General features: G+C 37.7%; 1 protein-coding gene across 1 annotated transcript in view; it reads left to right on the forward strand.

Moving 5' to 3' along the window:
• LOC104409447 (interleukin-1 receptor accessory protein-like 1) overlaps positions 1-14,715 on the forward strand; it is a gene marked incomplete at its 5' end in the record, with an annotated part of 15,382 nt that extends 667 nt beyond the window's left edge. Inside the window, 2 exons of the mRNA XM_010019318.1 lie at positions 12,551-12,721; positions 13,997-14,715. Coding sequence (XP_010017620.1) covers positions 12,551-12,721; positions 13,997-14,715 — 890 coding nt within the window. The remainder of the gene's footprint in view (positions 1-12,550; positions 12,722-13,996) is intronic.
• Positions 14,716-15,246: the final 531 nt, after the last annotated feature.

Raw genomic sequence — 15,246 nt, forward strand, 5'->3', positions numbered from 1 at the left:
CCTGTGTTTCAAGGACACCCACCCTAAACAAAAGTAATTCACAATGTATGCATCAGCTTGTGTCAAATGTATACATGTATTTTCTTCTCTTTTTAAGCACTCAAGAAAAAGGTCGTCTTTGCCTCCAGCCTTACTAATCAAAACTGCTGTCGAGCAATGAACTGGATTGAGCTGCAGGCTTTAATTAGGTTTGGTTTGTTGGGTCAGAGTTCTTGATGTTTTATGCTACCACTACATCTTTGGTGACAGGACCTTCTTTTTTACCGAAATACTAATAAAAGTTATTTTACAGTTCAAGGCAATAACCTGTGGGCAGAAGCCACTGAGACATATTAAAATAAATTAAAATAAACAGGCACTTGCCAAAGTTGTCACTGATAAGGGAGAAGAGCAGCAGCAGAATTAGAGGTCCTTATATAAGGGAAAGACTTCCATAATAAGATCACTAGGGAATGACCCATTTCTGCCTTCCATCTAAAAAAGCACAAGGATTGAAAATAGAGAATGCTCAAAACAACAAGCTGAAGAATATTTTGTATCCTTCTACTGGATTTAACAAAAAGGATTCATTAGTATAGCAGCTCAGTGGAGGAAAAAAATCAGGTTATTCTACTTGTTTTACAGAGGAGGAAACTGAGGGCTTGTGACTCATGGAGGATTTTGGCAGAGAGCTTTTTTTTTTCTGGAGCTGAGATCCTCTCTTCTCCACAAGCAGCCCCCAGTTTAAATGATCATGCTTACTTGCATGGATTGCGTGAATTTAATAATGGTCTTATTTTATGATGTAGAAATAGTTTTATTATAATTGTTTAAATAGATGCAATTTAATGTTTTCTGTTTCAGTATCAGGAATTCTTACCTTCACTGCTGTCATTTATTGTTATCTCAAATCATTCCAATCCCTTTGCAATATTGATCTACTGGGTGTTACACTCTTGCTTCTCTTTTCCCATCCCAAACATTGGTCACCTGTGAACAACAATACTTTAATCACACGTTTTAAACAACAAAAAAGTGACCTCTAAAGAATACTGTTCTGGGATTCAGAAGGAGAAAAACCAATATACATTCAGTTTATCATTCTGAACAAAGGGCATTGTTAAAGAAGATAAAGCATGGATTCTCCTTAGATGGTCAGTGCAAAGACTGATAGCTTAATCACAATAATATAGGAAGAAAAATACTACTTGCAGATTCCTAATGCTTCTATTTGTATTCAGTGTGCTAGCAACATAGTTATAACCCACTGTGCCAATAAAATTACTGCAGCTGGACTTTTACTCTGTCTCTTTCACTCGCACTCTTGAAAAAGCAAGAAGACAGAGAGGAAATGCCCCACAGAAGATCAAGCCACAGCTTCTGCAGAAATAAATTGCAGACATACATTGACATCCTTTCCTTTGGTTTAGTTTGTTACTGACAGACAAAATGCTGAACTCTAGTATCTTCTTCTAACTGCATCTCCTGCAGTGCAACAGCAGAGCGCCCACGTGCTATTCATAATTGACACCATGTTCTGTCATAGGGGAGAACATGTAGATAAGCAAACATCAAAATATCACAGGCTTTTTTTTTTTTGTGTGCACACTATATTGTACTTAGAAAGGATTTGAAACACTCTAAAAGTGAGGTCCAATTAAAATTTTCAGTTGAAAATCTCTTTTAAAATGCAACGCTTCATTTATTCCCTGATCAGAGAACAAGCCCTTCAGGATGTCAAATCTCATCACAGTTCCTCTTTCCTTTCCAAGCCTTAGACACATCAGTTTTTCTCAGGCTAATATACATTTCTGTGGGAGGCATGGGTAAATTGTGAGAAATATTTGAAAACAATTTAACTGTTATAGCTAACATAGTTTATTACTTTCTGTAAGGATATTGTAGATTAAGCAAGTGGTCACAGCTGCTGATTCCTCATTTCTCTAGCTCACGGCTTTGAATTCCCCATCTTCTTTCTCATCTCAGGGACTAGACTCTCCTGCTTTTTTCTCACTCCTGCAGACACTTTATCTCAGTTTTGCCTTTATTATCTCCTGGGAACGGGCATTGCAGTCCCCTTTTTTCTTTTCATGGCTAATTCCCTGCCTTTCCTACTAAATTAGAATATGATCAAATCCATCTCACATTTTACTGTTTTTCCTCCCACTCTGTGCCCATGCTTTCCAGCCACCTGGGAGCTGACTCCATATTGGGGGACTGTGTGACAGACACCCTGTCATGTCCTTCAGTGTGGAGCAACACAACATGACGTGCTGGTGTTTAGTCAGGGGACCTCACTGTGACTCTCTGACAGATTCCCTGGGAGCTGGAGCACCGGGACAAGAGGAACACTCCAACCCTTGGCAAAGCTGTACCTTTCTCACCTGCAGGTGTTTGCCATGGCATTGCATCTCAGAGATACAACTTGCCCCTACCAGTCTGGTAGGATGAAATTCCCAAATCTGTTTAAGTGGAGAATTTAAATTCAAAATCTCTCCACATACACGATGAAGATGATACCTTGAAGTGGTATGCAAACAAAGAAATATCCAGTATTATTCTGAAAAAAAACCACAAAATTTTCAGAAATAGATACTTCACTGGGAATTTCTGATCATAGTTATATGTCAGGCAACCTTTTTAGTTTTGCAGCTCTAAACTTAAAAGATTATTTTAAAACACCTTGTCCATAAAGTGCACCATAATAACTAAAACATTATTAGTGAAAGCTACTTTTAGTATTGAGATTTTCTTCTATTTTGCTGTACACTGAACTCCAGGACACAGATTTCATGTGACGTTCGTCCTCTGAGGGGTGATTTAGCCTTTAGTTTTAGTGGTTTAGTTTATGTATTTTTATTTTCCAAGGATCTTCTTTTGCTGCCTTTTCCAGTTTTTAAATGACTTGAATGAGTAAGCATACTTTAACTAACAGACAAATGTAAAAATGCAAGCAAACATTTACAAGTACCTGTGATAAGCACGTGCCCTGACTTTTTTCTACCTTGCACCTATGATATTACCATTGTACAGAAATCTACTCTTTGCCTACACGCAAATTGACTTCCAGGCTACCTAAAATCTATGGAAATTTTCCCAAGATTTTACCTGGACTGTTTTTCTCCTTTGTGAGACTGCTGCTGCTTTATTAAATTACACAAGGATCGGTCCCCAGGCATGACAGCCACAGCAGACACAGTGAGGGTGAAGAACGGAGTCAGACCACTTCTCTAAGCAGTACCATTTATGATGCTGCCTTAAAGTAGACAGGAAGCTGCAAGTCACCAAAACAGCTTTTTGTCAACTTTTTTTTTTGCTGTTTCAAGGCCAGTGAGTTTCCAGTGGATGTGCAGATGTCTGTATGCCAGCCATAAGCTATACTAAGGATAAATCCACAAGTCTACAGATGACAGGCTGAAAACTGTTGGACATGGTCCGATAGGCAAGATTATTCAAAATTATGAACTTACATATGTGTTTATGCTCCCATGTCCAGTTTCAGAGGAAAGAGCATATGATACCGTTAACAGTAGAAACACTCTGCAGGCACCAGCCCCTACCATTATGTGGGTACATTAGTAACTATTTAAATTGGAAGTGTTTCTATGAAGGAATTACTAAGCAAGGGATGGAGACTATGATAAAAAAAAAAAATTCATTAAAAGGCTGGCATTAAAATTTGTAAGAATAAAAAAGTGGCAATTAAAGTCTGAACAAATATGCTGTAAATAGTTTTCTAATTAAATTTACATAAATATCCTTTCTCACAACTAGGCTGACAAGAAGCCAAGCTTTAGGCTCAAGAAAACAAGAAGGGAGAGCTTTGCTTAGCAGCTGATATGATGATCTTCACAATGACACTTGGTGCCTTTAGGTCCCATCAGCTGTTTCTACAATGTTGGGCAGGAGCTCTGCATGGTGTCCTCAATTTTATTCTCAGTTTTCCTTGCCAAGGAAGCCTTCGTGAATTGAGGGAAGACAGCTTCTGTGTAGCTGGGATGTCAGAAAATGCACCTAGGAGACAGGACTGGGGAGTTCCTCTGGATCTAATTTCAGTCCTGCAGGTTCCTGCTCCTATCATGAATGAAATGTGTCACTGGTGAGCTCTCTACATTCAGGAAATTTTGTTTAGGTTTGGTACATAGTGGCTGTTTCTTGGCTGGGCTGGTTGCACTTTCTTGAGATGAGTTTCTACTGCTTGCTGAGAAGAAAAAATCAATGCTCAGATTAGGAGACTGATGAAACAGTTTCTGCCTTGAAGTGTCTGTTGCACCCTTGAGTCCTGAGGTAATCATATTTTTGTCCTTATTATTTAGCTGCGAAAGACTAGCATGGTTCATGGACAGACCTATGGGATTGTCCAGATAATATCTTACTAACTGTACAAGACAAGAACAGGTAGGAAATATTTGTTAGTGGTTTCCTCAGTTTCATCCCAGTAAACCACTTACAAAGCAAGGAATGGCAACACTTTGAGATTCTTAATGCTTCAGTGTCACTTAGCTGCTAACTTTCAAATACAACTTTAACCAATGGTTTAGACACCACTAAAGCACTTGTGTTAATGATTATGCTATGCAGGTATAGCTAAACTGAAATTACTGCTCAAGTTACTGACTTTGCAATTACAGAATCTTCCCTGGGGACCCATAGAACAAGTTTTTAATAACAGCTTCACAATTGCATATGTAGTTTTATTGGCTATTGGCAAATGGTGGCAATAAGAAATCCTGCTCTATGAATATCAATTTCAAATTCTATTAAAATCACCTTTAGAAAAATGCAGCTTTCATCTTTCTAAATATTAGTGGTTACAAAAAGGGTGTTTCCTCTTATTTAATTACAGTTTTATTGTTGGAGAACTGCTTCTCTTAACTCTTCTTGTTTATGCTATTTATTTACGTCTGAAATATAATTTAAACTGTAAAATCTCAATTTATGTCTCAAGTGAATATGGGATTTTCTAGATTCTATCCATGAAGCTTACTAATTCAAATAAAAATTTCTATGTTTTTCTCTTGTCCTATTTTATAGCATCTATATTTGTAATGATGTACTTAACTTTTCAGTGGTTTTGCCTAGATCAAGGCTGTCTTAGCTCCAGTTTTCAAAATACTTAACCCAGTGCTAAAATACAGGTACTGTCACTGGTATCAACAGAACTAAGGAATGCACATAAGTTTAAGCTTGTATTTTATACAGGCAACTAATTGCTTTGCTGAATCAGGATCATAATAAGAGCATTGTCCTGGGTTCAGCTGTAGCAATCGTTTGTTCTCCTTCAGGTTATGGACTGGATGCTCAAAAGCAACTACCTATGTGCTCTTTGATTACACTGATTCTACGATTCTTAGTAGCTGGTGCAGTGCTGTGTTTTTGACTTTCAGTCTGGGAACAATGCTGATAAAACCAATGGTTTTAGTTGTTGCTAAGTTATGTTTACTCTGACCAAGGACTTTCTCAGTCTCATGCTCTGCCAGGGAGGAGGGGAAGCCAGGAGGAAGCAGAGACAGGACACCTGACCCAAACTGGCCAAAGGGGTATTCCATACCACAGCACGTCATGCCCAGTATATAAACTGGGGGGAGTTACCCAGAAGGCCCAGATCACTGCTCAGGTCAGGCTGGGTATCAGTCAGCAGGTGGTGAGCGGTTGTGTCCTCTCCCCTTGTTATTTCCCTTATCATTAGTATTATTGGTGGTAGCAGTAGTGGTTTGTATCATACCTTAGTTACTGAACTGCTCTTATCTCAACCCATGGGAGTTACATTCTTTTGATTCTCCTCCCCATCCCTCTGGGAGCAGGGGGAGGAAGAACTGGGGGGAGTGAGTGAGTGAGTGCATGGTTCTGAGTTACTGGTTGGGCTTAAACTACGACAAGCATCAATTCTTGACATTTCTTCCATTTTTCAGAGTTTACATGGCACTTTCCATCAGCACCACTTCCTAGTTTCTCCTTTTTTAAATAGTAGCTAGTTTCTTCTATGCTTCATAGATAACTGCTATGCTATGTTTCTGCTAGGCAGTTACCATTCAGTCCTTCAGTAGCTATTGACAATATGCTTTTTCTTAGTTTGGTGTTTGACCTGCAAATAATTCATAGCAACCAAGAGAGTAATTTCTATCACCATCTTTTAACTTTTTTAGGTTTTTTAGTAGTCTGAAACTCTTATAAAGACTTCTCAGTTTTCATAGCTGTCAAAAGCAACTAAGATTAATGATTCATCGGTTTCTTATATTAAAAGTAGAATGTCTTCAGTACTAGTAATGAATATAAACATCCATGTTAATGAGAAAGACTGAGAAATGTTTGAGATACACTCTTCATTTAGTTAGGAATACAAAATTAGACTAAATATAAGAGGAAAAATTAACTTTAAAAATAGGATTTTCATTTTGAATGAGTAATATTCTATCTTATATATCTGTCAGTGACAAATTTTAGCTGTAATTATAGAAAACTAGGGCAGATATTGCTTATGGAAAAAATTATTTTACACTTGAAATCATCTCACAGGTTTTTGTTTGGGTTTTTTTTTTTGCTAAAATTTTGTCTGCTGGGATTCACTCCTTATTTTCAAGAAATGTCAAAAGAAGTATTGATACTTTGGATTTTTTCATAAATGTTCTTTTAAAATCAACTATCAGATTGGTATTTCTTTACTCAATATGGCTTAATGTGGGGGGAAAAAAAAAGAAGAAAAAAGGAGAAAAAAGAAATACATGTTGATCGCTTTAAAGTTTTTATAAATGTGATAGTAGGGACAAAGCACCTTTTTCTTTTTTCTTTTTTTTTCTGGTCTGTGGTGTACTGAGAATACTCTAGATCCTATTTAGAACTGATTACATTCTTTTAATCTCTTCTCTAGTGTTCCATTTACAAAACCTCCCACCAATTCACCATTACCCACTCTTCACATAAATATGAATTATCATTAGGAATGTGATACTTAAATACTTTGCTGTAGAAATAGCTATTATTGGCAGATCTTAATTTTTCTTAACATTAAAAGGGCTTTACATTAAATAAAATATAAAGGTGAGCTTCATAAGCAATAGTAAATAGTGTGAGGAAAAGTATAAGCACTTTGGAAGACTTGGGATTTGGGCATTTTACTCAACTAAGCATTTAAATTACATTTTTCATTACATTAAGGATGATGAACACTATTTAACGTGTACATTAAACGTTGCCCCACAAATAATAAAACAAATACAGATTATGAAATGCCATAGTAATAATTTTGAAGCAACTACAATCTCTGGGAAATACTGAAAACCCAGTACTTCACAACCTTTCCTGGACAGAACATGCTTTTGTAAAGAGGAAAGGCACTGGCTTAACTCCAGCTTCCTGCAACACTGGGAGGATCTGGTCTGTCATTTCTTAGAACCACACTTGAAATCCTGAAACTTAGAGTTAAATCAGCACGTTGCTCCTAGACTCCAGTAATGAGTATCTGAATCTTTACTAGGCTGGCATATTCTCTGGCAAAGGAGGGGAATCAGCTGTCCAGTTCCCTATTGATCTAGAAATGGAAGATCTACCAAAGCCAGACATGTTGCCGGCTTACACCTACCTGTGGAGCAGCCTACACATGGTCCCTGACCATTTCTGAAGGCACTGCTAATTACTCTGGGGGATTTCAGGATGCACAGAGGCATGGGTTCACCCTGGTGTCTAGGCCTTACAGCTTCATAAAAATAAGATTCACTATGAAAAATGATGTTGTAGGATTTCTCATTGGTTTGATATATTAATCTGTCTGGTGCTAAAACATACGCCAGCTGAAAGTCAGTTTTTCATTTGTTTGAACATAGTGGATTCTATGAATTTTTTTTTTTATATTTTTATTTTTTCATTCATATATATAATTCTTCTGTCCCCTGTTAGCAAAAATATCTGCAATGTTTAAGGTTTACTAAATCTTCAAAGGCCCAAATTGCTGGCTTTTTGGGGTGCAACATGCAAATAATTAGAAAACATGTACATCTTTAATACAAATTCAAAGTTGAATATGTTTGATGGTCCTAGTAGAAGAGGAAGTTTTAACTATATTTCTGTAGGCACCGGCTTACAATTCATGTGTGGCTGTTAAAAGAGCATGCATACAGATGAGTTCTTAGATGTCTGATGGCAATTTACGTACTCAAAAGATTCCATTTGCTTGTGACAAAGTGGATACATATAGAGTCTGGGCTTCATTTTATGCTTACAATAAGCCTTTAAGTGACTGCTGCTGAGCACATCCTTTGAATAACAAGCAGCATTTGCAACTTCATCCCCTAAAAGTTTATATCTCTTTGCTGGATTAACACTAGAAAGTTACAGGGAGTATGATAACATATTCTACATTTGGATGAGTTCCAAATTGAATGGACAGTATTAAAGACTGCATGTTGCAATGATGCAGCAGGTGTTTGGTTAAAACACTGGCCCACTAAATGAAGTAGTGTTTCCATGAAGCTGGGATTTCACCCTCAGTGTTTACCCCTAACATTGATCCAAACAATTTTGTCAGATCTATGGCTGATATTACTCAGTGTCCTCACTTTCAACTCCATTGAGTGGTTAAAATGATACAGCAAAGTTTGTATCTCACAGCCTGTTTTGACCAGTCTTGCAGTAACGGTGGTTTTGGGGGCTCTGAAAGATTTTTGGACTGAATGCATCCATAACTTGAGCACAGGCTGTATCTGACCCCATTATGATAAACTGATCCAGAGCTTCCATACAATCTCCTGGTTGTCTGCAGTACAATAACAATTTTTTTGCATCAAGTCTGGTTGAATTCGGCCATGCAAGGTCTGCTTTAGTTTTTGTTTCAATATTTTCAATTAATGGATACAACAAAACTTCACAGAAATGGAGGCTGTTGAGTTGAAGAGCTTCATCCCAGCTGTATACTACCTGTAGGCAGCAGAAAGCAACTACAAACCACATAATGGAAGATGATTATTTGCCCATTTACAAAAAATGGGAAGAGGAAACTTACTACACCAAAATGTTTCAAAGTATTGCTGTTGCATGATATTCTATGTCACGTTCATCTATGTTCACTAAATGGAAGGGCAGCCTTTATGTAATACAGCTTTGCAGCACACCTGGGGAGCAATGCAAGATCAACTTGTTCTGATATGTTTCTAAATAAAGAATTCTGAAATGGTTAACGAAATAAGAGTGCTTTCAGCTACAAAAGTATATGAGGATAAATGCTTTCAGTCTCCTTGGGAAAGAAAAAAGGTTTCAGAAGAAATGATCAACATCCCTGCCTTTGGTTATTAGCAGGTATTTTTCTTCCCAAGTGTGGGAGGCAACAGTGAGTAACTATATTCCGGTTTATTGCTAATGCACAGGAGCTTGACAAAAACAAATCTTTGAAATGGCATAATCTATATCTAAAGCCAGAGTGCAAGCATCAATCAATCACAGTTTCATTCTGATGATTCTTGGATAGATGACATAATTGTTTGCTGATGAAGGGAAATAAGGAAATTATCCTTTTAAAGAAAAGCTTTGCTTTGAATTAGAAGTTTTGCCCTTTTTTCTGACACTGAATATTAGATCTGGCCAGGATCCGAACTTACCGAGCAGCCAAATCTGTAATTATCATGCTACAAAATAATATAATTGGAAATATTAAGTCCTTTATGACTTGGATTATGATTAGGACCAGATCAGAAATTTTCTGGTGATATTTTTTTTTCTTGGAAAAGGCAGATGTGCTGACACCAAATATTTTCATGGGTAAACTACCCGCTCCAGTAAATGAAAGAAAACACAAAGCTGTGATGGACTTGCTGCATGCTTGCAGGGAGTCTGGGGACTCCTGGATACATTGCTCAAAGAAATGCTTACATGGAAAACATCCCAAGAGCAAAGGGGTTGAGAGGAAAGTCAACAGCCTTCTGCTTTCATGTGACATGGCTAAAAGATCGGTAAGATATGAGCCCCAGTTCCCGGAGTTTGACTCAGCTGTAAGATCTGGATGTCTGCAGGCTGCTATGTCTCCCTCTCAGTCCATTGGGACAGCACATTAAAAAACATGAATTATGATGAGAAATGTCCTTTAGAATGTAGGTACCAGTCCCACCCATTACAAGCAGGAGTAGGTAGTACCATTTAACTGAGAAGAACCTGATGTAGTTCTTAAAATGTTCCACAGAGTTGGCTATGTAACCCAAATAATTTTAATTAAATAAAAGCAGGCTAATACATAAATATCATAGAAGTAAAGAAAAGTCATATGGGATCATCCTCTGTGTATCCCAGGCATTTCACAGTTTCCAAATTGTCTGCTCATGTCAGTACATCGCCTATCAGATAACAGAATTACCATATGAGGTGATTCTGCTGTAAACTGATCTTTTTACTTTTCATAAAAAAAAGTTAAAATGACCCTGACAGATAGGCAACATAATGGCTCATGGAAACCACTGTGCTGGTGCATCTAACAGTTTCCCAAACCAGACTGCCCATCTTGCTGGATTGGAGTTCGAATAAATTCATGATTGACCAAACCTATCTGTGCAGATGTAGCCTAGATCCTGGTCATTCTTTCCCTTAAAATGCTATTAAAACTAGGCAACTAGGGGGGAAATAAATGTTCCTTACAATACAGGATAACACATTGTCTGTCTCCACGGTATGAAAAACGTGTATGTCAAATAAATGTGTCAGTGCGATACTTACATAAGCAAGAAAACAATGGCATAGCATTAATAGTTTTCCCTCTAAGTAAGGATTTATAAACCATCTTAGCAGACAATACCCTGAGCCTTTAAAATAGTTTGAATACTGCATTATTTCTTATTATTTATCCATTCAAGTGATACATTCCCATCTTTACTCAAAGATTTTCAACAGAGCAACACTGCTTTCAAGCATGTGGTATGGTTATGACCATTACTAAGGTGACAGCAGAAAATGGCATTACCTCAACTTCATTTTGTTCGTTGTCGTAATTTTCCCGTATATTTCTTGACCTCTCTGTGTGTTAACTCAGTTGCTGGGTTAACACTGTCCTACTGCAGAAACAAATAACTGCTATGTTATCTCCCTCTATCGCATACTTGATCCACTCAGTGTTACTTAAAGGCATTGTCAAAGGCATTAGGTGCTTGTCTGTTGTTAAGGATTGTTTCACAAATAGTCCAAAGAAAAATAGTGAAAAGAGTGAACCATAGAAGGTATTGCTTCTATTTTTCTTATTTTTCTTTTTTGTTGTTGTTGGTTTTGTGTTTGGTTTTCTGTGGATACAACGATCCAATAGATACTATCACACAAAAAGTGTGCAGGGGAGAGAACAACCCCACAGTCATTTCATGGGTTTGGAAAGTTTGAAAATAGTAACAGTATAACCAATTTTAATTTTGTCATCTGAAAATGTTAATGAGCACAGTATGCATGGTTTTTTAGAAGGAAGAGTGGACCGTTCAAGATTACTACCATTGATTTCATTTATACTCTTTGCACCCACCCCACATTTTGCAGGCTTTTCTAAATAATGATACCAGAGTACAAACAGGTGAAAAATGAGGAAAGGAGTGGCTCAGTAAATAAAAGAAAGCAGCATTGACTGAATATAATGTTACTTATGACACACAGTATGCAGAATATTCAATCAGGTCTTTTGCAAGCAATTGATATTCTCTATAGCCTGTGCATAATGTTGTCAAGAGAGTTAGAAGGATGTTAACGTTTCATTACTCTTGCTGTTGATTTTTTTCTGCTTTCTCCACAACACGTCAAAACATGACCTCTTATTCCACTGAATTAGTTCCAGAGCACTTAGCATTATTGACCCCTTAATGAAAATTAATGATGGCTTTTTTGATTCAGTTTTTCAAGTAGGCACACCAAACACATTTAAGAAACAGGTACATTTATTTCTCATATTGAAATGAAATAACACACTGTTAAGTAACAAAATGTACATTAATGCAACATTAAATTTTTAAATTTAAGCACACAGAATTCAAGAGATTTAAACTGCATTATCACGAGCTGGCACAGCAAAGATTTAAGCTTGGCAATAATTTCAGACCGGGAAAGCCAATGAGTTTTACAAGTAAAGCTACACATACTCTTAGAACATTTCAGCCTCAGGCCCTAAATTTATAGTAAAAATATGGCAAGACTGAAATGGTTTTACTATGCAACAGAGACAATTGCACATTAGGTTAGGTATTACCATGCTTTTCTTTTCCCTTTTAAAGCTAGAGAAGAATTGAGATTATTTTCAGTGACTTATTTCCTTTATGCTCACAAGATGTCACTCACAGTAGAGTGGATTTCCTCCATACAGAGCCTTACACAAATGTTTGTATGTAAACTGACTTCAGTCTATGAATATGGATCCCTTCTCCCTTGCATCTGTGTAAATAAGGATTACTTCTATCCGGTGAAACAGGACAGGAGAATGGATTCATATTGGGTGAAAGCTTGCCATTTTATCTAAATGATTTATTATTCCTGGGAAGTTCTCCCAGAAGTAATTTCTGTGGAATTACCTAGGAAATCTGCAAGAATAACAAATAAACTAACTTACTTTCTTCCTCTCTTTCCTTAGACAACAAAGACTACGATGCATATCTGTCTTATACCAAAGTGGATCCTGACCAATGGAATCAAGAAACTGGAGAAGAAGAAAGATTTGCTCTTGAGATCCTACCAGATATGCTTGAAAAGCATTATGGATATAAGTTGTTCATACCAGACAGAGATTTGATTCCCACAGGAAGTAAGTCATGTCTTTATTCTTCTGTGTTTCCTAAACAGCTAATGCAGTGATTGCAGTGGTTGGTTTAGTATCATTTCTATACCTACTGCTTCAGAATGTCATCTTTCCTCCCTTGTCTTACAGAATGGTGAAAATAAGCCACCAAACATACTTAATGTGTATTTCCCAGATAAGATTATATCTTTGTATTGTGTTGATTGAAGGTGAGATAGTGCAGAAAGGCCATGCATAAGTAAAAGAAATGAATGAAACTAACAGTTTTTCACCATTTTTTTGAGAGCTTGCATATCTAGGAATGTGTACAGAGGTCTTACCTGGAAAGATTTCCATGATTCTAAGTATTCGCTATGGAAATCAGACAGGAAGGAAAAGGTTATGTTTGGACTAAAACAAGGATTGAGTAGTAACATCTGCAGCAGACCAAAGCAGTGAATTCTGTTAGTGTCCACTGCAGATAAATGTGTAGTTGAGGTACTGGAACATTCTCAGACTGAAAATCAGAATTCATTCCAGTTGGTACAAGTAGATCTTTTTTTTCGTGTTTCTTTCACATATTCGAACATACATACTGTAATTCTTTGTATGTTGATGTAGTATTCTTCATAACTTCAGTTTAACCATATAGACACCTACTGAGATCATTATCTTTTACTAAAGATAAGAAAGGATGTTTGGTATAGGCAAAGCACAACATCAAACAATCACATGGATATTTTTTAAATCTACAGGAAACGAAATGTTAATTTGCAGGAGACCACACTGTTTTTGTGAATGTGTGTGGTGTAAGCATGAAAAGAAAAGGAAAATCTAAGCCTACAGTATATCTCAGAGTATCATTTGGGTTTGAGACTGAGTCCCTCAAGCACATAGTTGCTGCTCTATTACCTACCTGGGTGACTTTGCCTTTTTAAAGGAAAGGATGATGATGGACACGATTGTTCTAATCCACCTAAAAGTCCAATTGTGACACTATTGATATGAAACCATGGCTCATGAACAAACACTCATAACCCATAGTGCATGCAGGAATAGATGTTTCACAGGATCACAGAATGGTTGAGGTAGGAAGGGACCTCTGGAGGTCATCTTATCCAACTCTGTACTCAAGCTGAGCCACCAGAGCAGGTTGCCCAGGACCATGTCATATTGTTCCTGGCACATTTGCATAGTTCAGTGAGCTCTTCTGGGAGCAGGGATTTGCCTCTGTTGTTTCTCCCCAGTCTGTAGGAGCAGTGTTTTCTAGATTGTTTTTTCAGCAATTGTCTTATTTTGTAGCCTACATTGAAGATGTGGCAAGATGTGTAGACCAAAGCAAGCGACTGATCATCGTTATGACTCCAAATTATGTGGTAAGAAGAGGATGGAGCATCTTCGAACTGGAAACGAGGCTTCGAAACATGTTAGTCACGGGTGAAATCAAAGTGATACTGATTGAATGCAGTGAACTACGAGGAGTTATGAACTACCAGGAGGTTGAGGCCCTAAAACATACCATCAAGCTCCTCACTGTCATTAAATGGCATGGACCAAAATGCAACAAGTTAAATTCCAAGTTCTGGAAACGTTTACAGTACGAAATGCCTTTTAAGAGGATTGAACCCATCACACACGAGCAGGTTTTAGATGTCAGTGAGCAGGGGCCCTTTGGGGAACTGCAGACAGTCTCTGCAATTTCCATGGCTGCTGCCACCTCTACTGCTCTTGCCACTGCCCATCCAGACCTGCGATCCACCTTTCATAACACATATCATTCACAGATGCGCCAGAAACACTATTATCGAAGCTATGAATACGATGTACCTCCTACCGGCACCCTGCCGCTTACCTCAATAGGTAACCAGCATACCTACTGCAACATCCCTATGACACTTATAAATGGGCAGCGGCCGCAGACAAAAACTAACAGGGAGCAGAATCCAGAAGAGGCTCACACAAACAGTGCGATACTGCCCCTCTTGCCACGGGAGACCAGTATATCAAGTGTCATTTGGTGACCGAAATGCAAGGGGCTGTCAACCACCTTGAGTAGGAGCTGAGTCTGCAGTCCGGTGCCTGGAACTACATCCTCAACTGCTGCTGTTAAACATGCATTACAATCAATAACATACGAGGAAAAACAGGGTCTTGTACATATGGTTTTTGCAATTTCTTTGTAGCATCAGTCTTCCTGTTTTACTCATGTCTCTTCCCATTCACATTTTCAACTTTGTTTTATATGTCATTGGAATTTGTATATTTACATTTTTTTAAATGAAGAGACTGATGTATAGATAGGAAACTTTTTTGCTTCATTAGTATAGTTTTAGACTTTCTGTTTGTTTGTTTTTAACCTCCCTTGGGAATGCTTGGACCAAGCTATGTTGATATCAGAAGCACCATCCATTTTGTTGGCCTGCCTAGCCTGATTCCTGAAGGCCATGCCTGCTGCAGTTCACCTTTTTTGGAGAATATTCTTAGAAGGACCCCATCCTTCACTGAGAGCTCCAGTTTCATTTCTACTCCTGTAATGTGCACTGCTCCTTCCC

This window comes from Nestor notabilis, unplaced genomic scaffold (assembly GCF_000696875.1).
Source record: "Nestor notabilis isolate BGI_N333 unplaced genomic scaffold, ASM69687v1 scaffold218, whole genome shotgun sequence".
Lineage (NCBI taxonomy): Eukaryota > Metazoa > Chordata > Aves > Psittaciformes > Psittacidae > Nestor > Nestor notabilis.